The sequence below is a fragment of the Melanotaenia boesemani genome, chromosome 10, assembly GCF_017639745.1.
Source record: "Melanotaenia boesemani isolate fMelBoe1 chromosome 10, fMelBoe1.pri, whole genome shotgun sequence".
Taxonomy (NCBI): Eukaryota; Metazoa; Chordata; class Actinopteri; order Atheriniformes; family Melanotaeniidae; genus Melanotaenia; species Melanotaenia boesemani.
The window spans coordinates 30956505-30971848 of record NC_055691.1 but is presented as its reverse complement, the minus strand read 5'-3'; the positions used below and the strand labels follow the sequence as shown (position 1 = coordinate 30971848).

At 38.5% G+C, this 15344-nt stretch overlaps 1 protein-coding gene across 1 annotated transcript in view; it reads left to right on the top strand.

The window, feature by feature from the left end:
* Nucleotides 1–13649, top strand: part of LOC121647575 (BTG3 associated nuclear protein) — a 35549-nt gene extending 21900 nt beyond the window's left edge. The window contains exons 12-13 of the mRNA XM_041997117.1: nt 6032–6172; nt 11260–13649. Of these exons, the coding sequence (XP_041853051.1) occupies nt 6032–6172; nt 11260–11376 (258 nt within the window). The 3' untranslated portion in view covers nt 11377–13649. The remainder of the gene's footprint in view (nt 1–6031; nt 6173–11259) is intronic.
* Nucleotides 13650–15344: the final 1695 nt, after the last annotated feature.

Below are 15344 nucleotides of genomic sequence, written 5' to 3'. Positions count from 1 at the left end.
GCGTTGGCCTCTTGATGCTAGATGCCTTGTTGTGATGGGTGTTTCATGTAGTGTGATATTTTGTCAGTCGAGTTTTACAACCCATGTATATCATCTCGTCTGGCTCCACTGAATCAAACAGAATAATTGGAAAGATGGTAAAGTCAACATCTTAAGTCATAAAATCTACTAACATTGTAAAAATGCTTTAGTCAGTTTGGCACACCAAGTCTGTATTTGTGCTAGAGAACTGAGACAGCTTTCAATGGCACTTTCTCACTTTTCATTTTTAGGCAGCCAGAGTTTTAAAGATGGTTGTCATCGGTCCCCTTCTGATTTGCTACTCTGGATCAAGTCAGGCTGGTTTTGTTGTAAAAGCTCTGTGAGCTCTGTCTCAGTGTGACTTTGTGTTTGCTGGTTTTAGATGCAAAGGAGGGTTTGATTCATTGCAGGTGTTGAGCTGTGATGCAGAAACAGTGTCATGTTGTGGGTGGAGATAGGAAGCTCTCAGGTCACAAGTTTATGTATAGCTTTATGAAACAATCATGCATTTCAAATAAACATTTAGGAGCTGAATGAAAAAATACATTTGAGAGAGAGAGGAAGAAAACTACTCTCATTGTCTGACTTCTAGTTTAACTACTGCCATTATTCACTGTTATCTAGCCTACAGGCTCAGAGGTAAAATAAAAAATATAGGTAGGCAAGAGAATAAACAACTACAATAATTATTAATTTTCTCTGCCCACACAAAACAAGGTCTTTGATAGCTTCAGTTTAAATGTTCATCTTCACAAAGTGCAGCCAGTTCTCACTCCACTTGGACCACACCTACCTACCCAGAGCTCATGTTTCTGCTTGGACATCTGTCCAGGGTTGGCAGTTGCAGATGTTGTTGACGGCTGTTAAAGCTGAGAGGAAGTTCCAGGCACTCCTAAGTCCAAATGTTTCTCTTCTCATTTCCCTGTTTTGGTTTAGATTTTTTTTCCCTAAGATTTAAAAGAGGAGGCGGTATTCCTTTGTGCATGATAGGAACCAGATTTGTATAGGTCTCTTTTCTTACAACATAAAGTGTGTATGGATCTTGCTTGGTCTGTTTGGAGGATCAATTTTCAGTATACAAAATCTTGAAAAGCCTACTCAGACATGGGTGCACAATGGCACGTAACCCAAAGGACAGCTAAGTTCAGATGAGACCTCCCGCAATGTCATCCTGCACCATTTGGTGCTTTGCAGAAGCTGACTTTCTGACTGTTGTGTTGCTCTGAGACTATGACTCAGCAAAGGAAGAATTCCGAGTCATGTTTCTGAACAACCATTTTTGAAGCATTGATTATTGTAGTTTACTACTTTTATGTAAAGTGAATGGTGAAAATGACCTTTTAAGCTTCACTGATGTATTAAAATGGAGACACAGTTTAAGCCTTGCTTATCCAGGGTTATTTTTCTTCAGTCTTTAAATCATAAATGTTTTTTCCATTATGCTGGTGGTGTTTTTCATTTTTGTGTCTTTTCTTTCCAATTGCTGTATTTCTTTGGTGTCCTGGATCCATTATTGAAAGCATTACAGCATCAGCAAAAGATTTATTTTTTCTTCTTTTTTTATCCTCAAGTCCATGGCTGCTAACAAAGCTTGCAGAGAATTTAAGATTGTTCAGTGCTCTTTCTACACTGCTCTTCTGCAGTATTGTAGCTCTTTATGTGCCTGTCTGATCTGCTATTTGGCTTTATAGCATGGTGATCACCAGTCAATCCTTAAAGTACCCTCAGCATGAAAAAAAATTGCATGGGTGTTTTAGTATTTTATTGTGCACATATCAACCATTTCAGAATTGTTAATGCAAAGAATGAGCTATTTATCTATCAACCCTTTTCAGAGCATGGTACCTTGGTTTTGTTGTGGAAATATCTCTGAAAAATGTGCTTTTAGTTGAAAGGACAAGCTGACCCTTTTCAGCTTCTTTAAAGACTCAGTAATCTTGGATCATCAGGGGCAGTTTGTTTTCTCTTGTCAGAAACCAGTAATTTGTTCAATACGTTTCAGAAATGACTGTTTTTTTATTTAAGAAGCCCAGCGTGGCTTTGTGTCTTTGCCACAAGACTGAAGCTATGAGTCCAAGTTCTAAAAAGGCTTGAACAGCAAGTGATACTGTTTCAAATGTGTGTGTTGTGTTGGCATTAGATGTATGCACAGATTTTAGTGCAAACAAAATGGGTTTACTGAATGCAAAGGCAGCCAAGGGGGGTTGATATGCTTTGTGTTAATCCATTTGTTCAGTTGGCAACCCAAAGTATTCATTTGTTGCTTCTTCAGCTGCTCAGATACACAGTTACACAAGCAGCTACAGTTTGCGTTTTCCAACTCCCACACATCTCACATACAGTAATATGTACAAAGAGAATCTATTAGCAATTTAGCCTCTGGTAGCAATAAGGGACTTTGTAAGCATCATTACCCTTCATGATCCTAGCTGGAGATGTTTTTTTGAAGTGATGTATTTCTGGAAAATGTAGGGCAAACCTATTCAGCTCAGTTCCTGGAGGACCACTGTCCTTTGTCAGGTGTGTCGGAGTATGCAAACATATAAAACCTGCAGGTCAGTAGCCCTCCAGGGGTCGTGTTGAATAGCCCTGACACGGGGGGCTTATCAAAAGTTTTATTTGTTTACAAGCTAGGGTAACTTCCAGACTGGTTCATGCACATTCAAGAGTCACCATCACCACTTTTCTCGCCCCCTCAGCAAACCAAATAAAATTTACCAATCAGAAGGCACTTTTTCCGGAGGATAATTTCCCAGGAATAAGCTCTACATAATTTTAAAATAATAAATGAAAATTAAAAAATTTTATCTCAGAGGAAAATTAATTACAACCTATTTGGAGTTACCCAAGATAAAGAATTAAATGAGCGGAAATAAACATGCCAGGTCCACTTTAAAATTTGAGGTCAACAATAATGCGTTAAGATCCGCTGACAGCCTATGTTGTTGACTAATTGAACCTATTAAATCTAATGTATTGAGCTACACTGAATAATTTTTTATCTGAAATTAAACTACTGCTATTACGCAATCAAAGCAATTTTTTTCCTAGTGTCAACAAACTTGGATGCTCCCAAAAAGCCATTTCTTACCTTGTTTTTAAGCTTATTTTCTAAAGTAACAATCAATTAGTTGTTCATGAACCCTAATGTACAAGCAGAATTATCTTTACCTCATTAAACTTTTTTTTTTGATGCAGCATTGTGATTATTTTTACATCATCGCCAGTAAGCCTAATGATGATTATGTCTTATTAGCTGAATGAGAGGCAATTATCATCAGTACTCACACAATTACTTAATTGAGCTCAGTTGTCTTTTAGATGAACTGTCAGCCTTGAGGTAATTATAGAGTGCAAATTATTTATAAATTTATTTATTTATTTATTTATTTGTGGTCATCTCTTTTGTACATTCACTTTCTGGTTGTTTTGAACCGACTTGTACTTTGGCTGTAATGCTATTATGCTTTAAAGAGTGGAGGCAAGTTGTTCTGTCAAAGAAAGTCGTGGGACAGGATGTGAAGCCGAGAAGTTCCTGTGTAATCGCTGCAGAGATCTCACACATTGTTCCAACTCTGTAAATGCTTTTGTGAGTCTCTGTGTGCTGCTCCTCACAGCTGAGAATGCGAACTGCTCTCAAATGGAGGTTGAGCCTTTAATTGAATGAGACAAGTGTTTACGATCTCAAATGTCAACCATAGCATCCCTTAAACCCCGGTAATTGTACACTTAGATACACCCGTTGGATTGTACTGAAACATGCTCGAGTTCGCCCTCGTACTCACAGATTGCAAACACAAACCATTGGCAGAGGTCACTTTTGTTGCCTAATAGAACAGTGTGATAGAGTGGAGATAAAGATGCTCTCTACACGTCTCCCATGAAGAAACACTTAAGCAGCTGGTTTTGAGTTTGGTTTTCTCACTGTTCTCAATGAGCTGTCTGAACATTGTTTGCATGAATGTAGTCTCTTAAGGGATATTGTCTGTTATAAGAACCCTGTTAAATTTTTGGAAAGTCAGTTTTTTTTTTATGCTAAAAAATGTTTCAATACTTTGAATGCCTTCTTTTTAAAAATACATATTGCTGAAGCCATTAAGGGCGGGTTAGGGGGTACAGAGATTGTCTGTGTGAATGCTAAGCTAAGTGGCTGCTGGCAGACAAGATGTATTGATATTCTCTTCTAACTCTTTGCAGGAAAACAAGAGTGAATGATCCTTAACTGTGAGATTATCATTTACACCAGTGGTTTCAAACTGGGGGTCCCAAGATAATTTTAGGGGGTTGCTAGATCATTGTAAAAAAAAATATATATAGCCTACATTTATCAAATATCAAATAAATTATTATTAGGGCTAAAACTGTATGTTATCTTGGGGGTTGTGACTCAAAAAGTTTGAGAACCACTGGTTTGCACCAACACTCCAGGGTAATGTTCCAAATGATCATGTTTTATGGGTCACCAAACACTGATTAATTTGATCCAGCTGCAACAGTCCCCAGCTGTATCAAGAGCCTAACCCAGTAAGCTCCCATCCAGTCTGTTCTTGAAGTGTCCTTGTTGTGTGATCGGATGAGTCAGGCAGACCTCTTTCACTAATGGCTTCCATGAGGCTGAGTGGGCCTGGCACATTATGGAGATGAGGCAGTAGAATTTGCGGTGAAGCTGGCAAATTTTCTCCCTGGTGAATTCAAACCGAACCTTTGAGGTCAGTCACCACCTCAGAACTTCAAAGCAGCAGAATGGCGAGGAGTCGTGAGACAGTATGGGGATCAGGCATCAGATGGGTTACAGGGTAACAAACATCTTCTGCATTTGAGTTTTGTGAGGTTTGGGTTTGTCTGCTGAATTTCTGTCTGTTAACTGTGTCTTTCTCAGTCAGCTCACCAAGCACAGCTGGAAAGAGTCTGAGTGGAGACAGAGACCTCACATAAAAGAAATACATATAAGATCTGAGATAGTAGGACAGACCTGTGTTCAGTTCAAAGGCATGAAATGTGGAAAAATATATCATTGAGGTTACGCTTCCACCACATGTAAGAATGTCTTACTTATAACAGTTATCACCCCCCATTGAGAAACTTAATGTTGGAACGTTCCAGGCCACAGCGGTGTACTAGTAACATGTACTAGTAAAAGCTGAGTGAGGGTTTCCCTTCATCTGTCTCTGTGTTTTTGCATTGACAGGATAATTGCATATTCATTTGTATGGCTATTATCACAGGGTAGTTATGCACAGCACTCTAATCACAGCACACTGCTAATCGCATGTCCGTGTGTGTATGTTTGAGAGAGAAGATATGTGAGGATACACATACAGCTATGTGTTTGTGGTTGCAGTGCATAAAGATAAATAACCTGCACAAGCTAAACGAATAACTGTCAAAACCCCTGCTGCGCCCCACTGGTATGCAAGTAGTGCACCAAAACTGCCTAACATGATGGGAAATGAAGATCTCCTGCAATGGCTCACAGAACATCTTCTACCAATTTAGTCTATTTCTTTGTTTTGTATGACTTCATTGAAATGAACCCAAATTAAAACTAAACAGCATATCATGTTTTGGAACCCTGAAAACAAAACGTAATTGAATTGAATGGACCATAAAGCATCTCTTTAATTTGATGTATAAACAGAGGATGGGAAGAGTGGTAATGTTTATGTCACTCATCCCACCACATGGCTCTTTCCTCACTGCAAAATGTCTAGCTGCACTGGTGTCATTTGGCTTGTGCTTAATTATGGCTGTAATAAATAAAACAAAAATACTTTAGATGAGACATGCATGAGATATTTTGGTGATTATTTTTATTTCACTTTTGTTTTGAGTTGAATTTGTTGTAAATATAACTGGAGTTGATCTGATTTAAATGACCACATGCAGCATATTGGGAGTGTCTCATCACATTTTCAGAAAACAACAAAGTATCTCTACTGATAAAGCTGACAAAGGGCTGACAACATCAATTACAGTTGACTCTTCTGCTCTCCCTTCTCAACCTCTCTAGGTGCTACGTGGAGCTCAGCTGATAGCTGTTGCATCAGCTGACGGAGGAGCAACGACAGTGGAGGGCTCCTCTCTCCCACCTGATATCCAAGTGCAGTACGTCCAACTAGCTCCAGTTGCAGATCACGCAGCAGCCGTTCAGGTAAAGAAAACAAAAACAAAACGAGGACTCTGTGTTCACAGATTGTTGTTGCTGGGAGGTTTTCTAAGTGCCAAAGATGAAACAGATCCCCAGTGTTAATTCAGTCCAATCTACCATTTTCAGCTTCCCCATAGGAAACAGCTGTTTGCCACCTCTTTCTCTTATTTTAGAGCAAATGGTGTAGATCAATAGCCATATTAATCATAAGTGGTTCCATTTATTTGACCACTGTTCTCCAGATTTATACATTTTCGTGCCGCAAAATTGAACTTGAATGTTTCGTTTCTGAAACATGTGAGCCTCTTGATAATACTTCAGAGTTCTGTTGCAACTCGGCTATATCAGTTTTGCTGCTGGGTAATCACCTTTTTCCGTTCTGTTGTGGCAAGTGGAAGTAATTACACAGGTTTATCTGCTGTTTCTGGTGAAGCTGCCTGTCGGAGCAAAAAAAATCTACTTTTTAAGCCAATTCAAAGTATTTTGTCGTTCAAATTGACAGCAACCACAGACAACGCACCAAATAACCTCAAGTAATGAAAAATGGGAAAGAAATCCAAATAAGATCTGAGTGAACTTGCTGAACTATGCTCCAATTTACTTGTGAGTTCTTAGTTGTTGCTTGAAATTATGTACATGGCCCTTTATATTTGATTTATTTATTGGGTTATAATGAACAGATCCACTTTAAAAATTCAGTTATTGTGAAGAAAGGTTCAGTAGTACGATTCATTCCTCGACCACTACAGCTATCCAAGGATCTGAGAGTGAGCATTACAAAATCAGAAAAGACCACAAAAACATTTTAAAGAGCTCAAAAGATAAAACTTTTTACAAATGGAGTAATACCAGCTGTTCTTACTCCTCTTAGCAAAAGATATCATACAAAGACATCAATCACTCAGGAAATAATAAATTGTAAATTTCATTAAGCTTAGATGAGGTTGGGTGATACAACAAAGCACAAAGAATTAATCAATAATGAAAGGACTGAAAAAGAAGAAAATTTACTATTTGAATTCTCAGAGGTCATCCAGTTATTATGCTGTGGCAGGACCTGCCGAAGGGCCGTTCAGCTGAGACATCCCAGAAATGTTAACTAACCAAAACAGGTTTGTTGAAAAGAATAGTCCAAAATTTCCCCCAGTGTCTGAGAATTATTGACTCATAAGCAGCTTATGAGGAAAACCGATGATGGATGTTGCTGCTGCTAAAGCAGGATCTTATGAAATTCAGTATTTCTCTTACTTTGACTGTAAAGGATGACTCACTATGTTCGGTAAAGTGCTGATGTGTTTTTACTGTAATGGCTGTTTTTCTGTACAGTTACTACTGAGATGTTTTCTTAACACAATATATGCTTATCAATTGATCAACCTCATATTGATAGTGTAGATCATACTGAAATATTTCACATAAAATTATTGTAATTTCATAGAAATTAGAGTAATTTATTTACCTAAACGACTTTGAGTTAGACATTTTTTCTTCTGTTTTTGCCACATGGCTGCTTAACTAAAGCACACTAAATTTTCAGGCATTGTGGCAGGTGTTTCAACAAATACTAATTAAACACGAAGAAGAACACTGGAAGGAGTGTTGCAACTAGAAAAGTAGTAATTAGTAGAAATGCCTACAATCCCGTGATGATTGAGGTTGTTGAGCAAGAACCACATGTTGAATCAGGATAGTGTGCAGGCACATGGCGGGACAGCCTTTGAAGTGGTCACTTAAACTCTGCAGGGGATTTAAAACAACAGGACTCTCCCATCGTTCTCTTCTTTTGTTTTCTCCAAATATGTTGAACATTAAATTTTATTTACTCCTCACTGCTTCTTTCACGTAAGTACATGCTACAGGTGTCCTGGGAGCTGAGACGAGTCTGTGTTTTAATTTAAAGATTGTAAAAATTTCAGATGATTTGTGGCTGAGAGAAATGCTATTCCTGTCTGTGTCCTTGTTGATGTTGAACTTGAAATGTGCCTGTTCATATTCACCTCCTTGTCTGACATGCGGACAACAAATGTGCTGATCAGCCATGCAACACATCTTGGAATTTCCCCCTTTTGCCCACTGTTTGATCTTGTTGTCTTTTTGTTATCCACAGTTGTCTAGGTAACTGGTTCCTTGCCTGGAAGAGTGGGAAGATAGCTATATTGATGACATTTGTGGGTCTATATCGCAAATTGATAACCTTGGGATGCTATTTGCATATTCACGAACTTGCGCAACAAGCAGCACCCTATGTGCTTAATTGAAGATTCATGCTCCTTGTCAGCAAATCGGCACTCATGCTGTTTGTTTACTCAACTGATTTGTTTGAATGAACTTTTAGATTTGAAAGACCTCATTTTTCCATGTTGTTTGATTGTATACAGATCTCGACAGAAATCAACAAAGCTGACGCAGGTCAGATCAGTCATCAGTGTTTATTCAGTATCGCCTGGATTTGGACCATATGGATGCGCTTGATGACAGAATAATGGCACTTTATAACAATGAAGTGTCTGTTGCCCAAATCAAAATGTAATACAGCATGAGTGGGATGCAAAATAACGTAAGGTGTTACAAGATGCACCATATCTGCTCAAGATGATTTGTTTGTTATTCTTTTTTCATAGAAATGGACTTAATAACAGGGAAAGGAAGATAGGACAAGACGCAGAGCAGTGTTGACCAATTCCAAAGACAGATGACTTGGCCAGCCTGGTACAGGGTGTGTTGTTATCACAGTTGGGTTTTGTTGTCCGAGAATGTACTCATTGTTGACTGTCAGGTCAAACTCAGGTCAGAGAAAAGTTAGCTCTGTTCTTTTTATTTTTCACCCATTCTGCAAAATGTTGAATCAAGAGACCGTCTCATCAGTTTCCAGACATGTGTGAGCATTTATGCAACTTACTGAAAAATTACTCAGTCTGATGTATTTATTTGTCTCTGAATTTTCCTCGTTTATTCTTTAATTGTTTCCATTACTTTGAGCGACCGTGGGCTAACACACAAAGTTATATTTTTGCATTCCAAGAGGAATTTCTGCAATTTGGTGATATTGTCTGGCTAATTTTTGACAGATGGTTTACCATCGGCTTGACTTTAAAGAATGTAAGCACACATTTTTAAAAAAGTGCCGCCCTCCCCCCTCCTTACACACACATAAACACACACACAGTTATATGTACATACAATTTTAGGCCTACATGGTAGAATAAACAAAATAAGCTGCTCTGAACTATTGTCCACTGATGACACTGAGTAAATGCAGCTGGCTTCTTTTTATCTAAACTAAAAAGCTTTGGATGAAATCTCAAACATTCAGACTAGATTAAATTATTTTTGGCATTTCACATTTGAATCATGGGGAGACGCACTTCCAGTTCGATCAGTTATTAATCACCAGTTGTGAAGGAAAAGGAGGGTCCTCCCTGTGACACTTGTTATGGATAAAGTCTGACTTTTACCTGGCCTCTTTATAGCCTGTGCTTACAATATGTTGTTATATTGTGTGAACTGCTATGTTGCAGCTGCACTCCAGTCAGAGCTGTTGCATAGTGACAGCATGCGGAGCTGGAGGGAGGATTAAATGTTGCAGGTGTCTTTGAGGAAACCTTTGGCATGTATACGAGGAAGGAGTGAGTCACTCTTCATGGTCATCATCCATGCCTGAGTCATGAACCTCACATCTTTTAAAGGGTTTTCACACGTACAATACATTCTGGCTCACACCAACCACAGAGACAGTCAGAAAGCATCAAAATACAAATAGCTTGTTTCTTGCCATATCTGACTCAACCGACCTATTATTTTTATTATTGGAATAAATATTTATTACTAGTGAATAATATATGTGATTTTGAGATTTAACAGTATCTGACTTTCAACATGGCTGATTCAGGAAAAGCAGGCGCCAGACACAAGTTCACCTGTTAGGAGCTGTTAACTGATACACACACAGCACTCACAACTGTTAGACATACATGTCATGCATTTAAGAGCAGAAAGTTGCTGAATGCAGAAAGGAAACGGGGCTGACAGTTTCCTGCACATGGTGCTGTTTCTGACGTTTCAACTTTCAGCTTAGGTCAGGTCAGGTTGGGAGGAGTGGGCTGGTGGGAGATACACGGGTATTTGGTTTAGAAAATGCAAATCGCTGTATGTTCAGGTTTTCATCTTTTAATTGTCACACTCAGCTGTTCACAAAGTATTTTCGATGTTAGTGCTTGTTTTTATTTTTTTACATGTCAACATATAATGTAAAAGGGGTCGTCCTTAGTGGAGGGTTAAACAAACATACCAATGCTCCTGAAGCATGTTTGTACAGTGATGGTGATCAGTTAGGTGCTAGCACTAATTTAAAGGTTGGTTCACCCCAAACATATCATATACATGTTTTTCTTTCTCTGTTCTCTCCTGCTAATATTTGGAGTCATTGAGAATGTTCAGTGAAATTAAAGAAAGATGCTTTATTAACTTCCCCAAAGGGAAGTTTGTGTAAAAATTTGTGTAAAAGCAAAATAATATGACAGAGATTCAGAAGTTGAGAATAGTTTCTCAACTAACATTGTGTGTCCTGTGGGTCTTGTTGCCTTTTCTAGTAAATCTCTCATACATTATGTTAGTGGCCATAACTTGTGAAATAAGAACAAGGAGAAGGCCACTGATGGGTTATACTACAAACTAGGGCACTTGTTATATTGAGCAGCGTCCAGAGACGTTTTTGCCTGAAAGACAATTTTTCCACATCTGATCAAGACACATCAATATCATTATGTTGTCCGAAATGTTTTAGGCAGCTTTTTGAGTCACTGGGTTTTGATTTTCTGGACATGCACACTGCTATTGCATTTCTTTAAAAGATGCATTCTGGCACTTGGTGGACTACAAGATGAGTACCACCCAACCAGTTATGTTGAAGAGAAGACTGGTCGTTTTTATTGATGGAAAAACAACAAAAAAAAAAGGTGTAAATGTTAAGGCAGGTCCTTGCAGCCTAATTCTAATCATAATAAGTTAAAGCAAGACGTCACATAATTGGCATGTTTTATCTTTAAGAGTTAAGTAGCTTCTCATTTCCTTTCTCCTTTCCTGTTTTACAGGCTGCTGAATTAGCCCCAGCCCTGCAGGCTGACATGGAGGTGAAAGAAGCCATCCGAGGTGCCATCCATGGAGAAAATGGCGAGGTTGTCCAAATCGTCACCTCTATGGCCACCTGAGAGCCCACTGGGTCCATCACAGACCTGAACTCTCTCATTCAGCCTGGCCTGATGTGTCTGTTTAACAGTCTGACAAGTGGTCAAGTAGAAAGTCTCTCAAGAACCATTGAAAGTTACTGATGAAATAAAGGGAAGAAGCTTTTTTTTAAGTTTAGTTTCTTTTCTTCCTTGCAAACTTCCCATTTCATGGTCAAACAGGTGTCACAATGTGGAAAAGTTCAGAGAGCTTTAAAAGACCATGATACTCCAAAATCAGCTATGGTCCGTCTGGTGTTTTCATTACTAGAGGGGCCTGGCCCACTGCAGAATATACAGCAAGCCATCAGCCCAGCACTTAATCAGCTCAAATGCTTGTTCACATAAGCTTTTTGGAAAATGGTGGAGATATTTAGAGTCAAGCTGTTTGGCAAACTCAGAAATCCCCAGAAAGGGTTTGCAAAAGCCCAGAATCCTCACTTCAGACAAATGGCATTTTGCTCTTTCTCATCATTTCTGGACACAGTGCGCTGCAGTGGAAAGTGGATTTAGATAAGGCCAGCTACTTTTGGTTGTAATCACAGTAATTAGAGTTCTTGTCACTCATTGTAATTCAGTCCATACTCTGTGTCTTAGCTGTGAACCCCACCCTCTTCTACTTTGTTCATCTTTTCATATTCCCTCAGCCCAGCTGTTTTTATTTTTATTATTATTATTATTCCGTTTCATGTATGTAATTGTGACATGTTGAAAATTTTGGGAAGCTGTAAGCTTGGAGGTACAAGACCATAAAAAAGAGATGGTGCCAGTGGTAGACAGAATCAGATGCTTGTAGACTGCCAGGAAAACCTTGAAGTTGTTTATTTCCCTCTGTTTTGTCTGTGTGACAGATCCATTCATGTGAATAAAACATTTATGTGGTTGCCATAAAAGTGTGCATTTTTTTCTTTTGCCGTCTTTCTGTATGTCCTAATTTCCAAACTTGGTCATCAATTTGGCTTTAAAGTTTTCTGAGACACAACTTTGTTTTGATCCACTACAATAGGACAATTGCTGAGTCTGAAATGCTGGTTTTGGTTTGAGGTCTTTGAGGTTACATGTTGAGCTCATTTATTCACTGTTTTTGAAGAAAATATGTATCACATTAACTTCAGTAACCATAATATTAAGCTACTGTATTGGTGACAACAAAATTGAGCTTATCAGGATATATGTTAAGGCTGCCGTTAATATGTTGTCCTCATTGTTTAATTTCTTTTAAATTAAATTTGTGCCCACTACATGGTTCAATCTTTCTTTAAGAAAGACGTGTTGGAGTGATGCTCCTCTAATGATGAATATCCTTGCGGCCAGACAGAAGAGAGATAAGCAAGACACTCTGAGACTGAATGTGTTGATTTGAGTACGTTTCCCATGCTCAGTGTGATGTAATAGTATATTTTGGAGTGGGATAAGAACCAGGCGACATAATGAACTTGATAAAACAACATCCATGGTCTTGGCTGCTTCCTCTTGTTTCCTTTGAGTCTGTGATTGCTGTCTCTTCACTCTTAAGCTGCCTTCTCATCTTGTATGTTCCACTTACTGCCTTTTCTACATTTTCCTTCTCTCCCACTGACCTTGTGTTTTCCTCTTTCTCTATTGGAAACCCTGTTAAAGTCAATTTACTCCTCTTTAAAATTATACACAAAGCCAGGATAAAATTTCATGGGATAGTCCACTGGGCCCATCCTTTGCTGTAGCTGAGTTCAAATGTTGTCACGCTGCCAATGATCCTTCCATTAAATCTTGGACTTGGATGGGTTTTATAACGCTGGGCTCCATCCAGGAATGAGAGTGATAACCATAGTAACCGGCCCTGTCGCTGGCTGCCTCTAAGATAACCTGCTGAAAACAGGAGTGAGTGATGGAGGGAGAGATGAGATTGCTTGGAAGCAAAATGCATGTTTGGAGAGGAGTGGATTGACAAGCTGAGACTAGTCAGGGTATCATTCCCTTCCTTCTCATCAGCTCTGCTAACATCTCATGCAGCTTACAGGTTCAGGTCTCTTCTGCCTGACCTCATCTGCATGCTTTACCTTTAATGAGGTTTGAGGAGTTCTGTTGGGATTTGCAAAGACAAGTGAACGTGTTTGTTAGAGGAAAAATATCCAAACACAATTTGTATCCAAAATCATAAATCAGCAACTGTTATTGTTAAGGAAATGGAGCTCTCCAGAGCCAGTATTTATATGTTTCAGGTCAGGAGATGGATTCCACCAGTGTAGCACTGTTGCAGTAGACACGTCTCACAAGGAAAACATCCCAGCACTTTGGTTGTGTTTCTGTGGCATGTGAACATAATATTCTACTTAATTTTGAATTATGGGAATTCTGGAAATATGTGGTTGAATTAATTATAAAAGGAAACAACAACAGAAATAGATCAGAGCCTTGAAAATGTGTTGTTACAAGCATCACTTGGTGCAGACATCACAAGGTCCAGAAAGTGTTTAAGTAATTTAACTGCACAATTGGTTGTTTAATAAAAGATAACAGGTTGTTATATGTATTAATAAAGAATGGTAATTCATATAAAAAGAAAGTATGGTATCAGAAAGAAAGAAGACATCAGCTGCATCGAGAACACTAAAGCATATTCAGGATAGAGCAAAGGCTTAAAGTTCAATACAGACTCTGCTCTGATTTAAGGGAATTCAACTTATAATTAGAGTAGAGATTTAGGAATTAACTTTAGTCCTCTTTTTCACAAACTGCATGTAATTTGAAATCTTTGGTCTCTATGTTAAGAAAGATTTATCATGCATGCAATTTATCGAACACCTGAGTAGATATAAGAACTGCTTTAATTCTTGGTCTTTGCACAGTACAAAAATAATCACAGGTACATCATGGCAAAAATATACTAAAAACAAAAGCTGAATTGATACTTTCCACTATTTGTTTTAGCCACTGGCCAATGCCACAGCTAAGTGTCTGAAGAAGGTGTTGGGTTCTTGGTATTAATTCAACATATCTGTGGTTGTTTTCTAGGAATTAAAACCATTATTTTCAATTAATTTCCCCAACATTTTAAATTAATTTAAAAATATTTGATCTATCCCAAAGACAAATTGCAGTCGTTGCATTTGCATTTCTTGTTGTGCTCGTTTCTTTCCTGTGGTGGTCAGTCCGGCTGAGGGCTGCAGACAGTAAAATCTGCAGATTATGTTCACCACAGCTTTCACACTCATCACACCATACTATTGAGGAAGAAAATACTCACATTAAGAAAAATATTCAGCTACAGGAGAAAGTGTTAGAGGATCATGTCATATCTTAAAATTTTGCCTTCCACAGGATATAATCTGGGGATCCCCTTAATTTAGGGGTCAAACAGTTATAGTGGTTTCCATTAGATGCTGTAGTTCTTTTATGTTTTGGAATAGTATGTTTTTCATGATTGTATTTAAATACTGTGTTGTAACTCGACTCAATCATCTACTACTTTTTGTTTAAAACTCTTTATTGATTCTTATATAATCTGCATGAAATATAAATATAACGGCTAATAAATAATCATGACAGTTCCCCATATTTTCTGCCTCCTCTATCTTTTTCTTGTCTCTTTTTTCGTGTTGATGTTATAGCAAACACAGGGCTTTTTGGATAGATGTGCACACGCTGAAAGTGTGTCACACCTGAAAACAAACACAACAAACCAACAAAAAAAACTGAAGAAAAACTAGCCTATATGCAGTTTGTAGCTTCAAAGACAAGGATGATAATTCACTAGGACAGCGGAGGGAATCCCTCTGCTCGTGGAAAGCAGCAAAACTCAGAAGAGGGTGCGCAGAGTCCAGCTGATGGAAGGAGGAGGCGCTCCTTCAGTTTGGGGACCAGATGTGTGAGAGAGGAGGGGTACAGTTATCCCAGGCAACGGTTGCAAAATCCTTCCTGGTCAACAAGTTTTTCCAAAACAAACTGCGAGTTCATAGCTCGGACTTTCGACT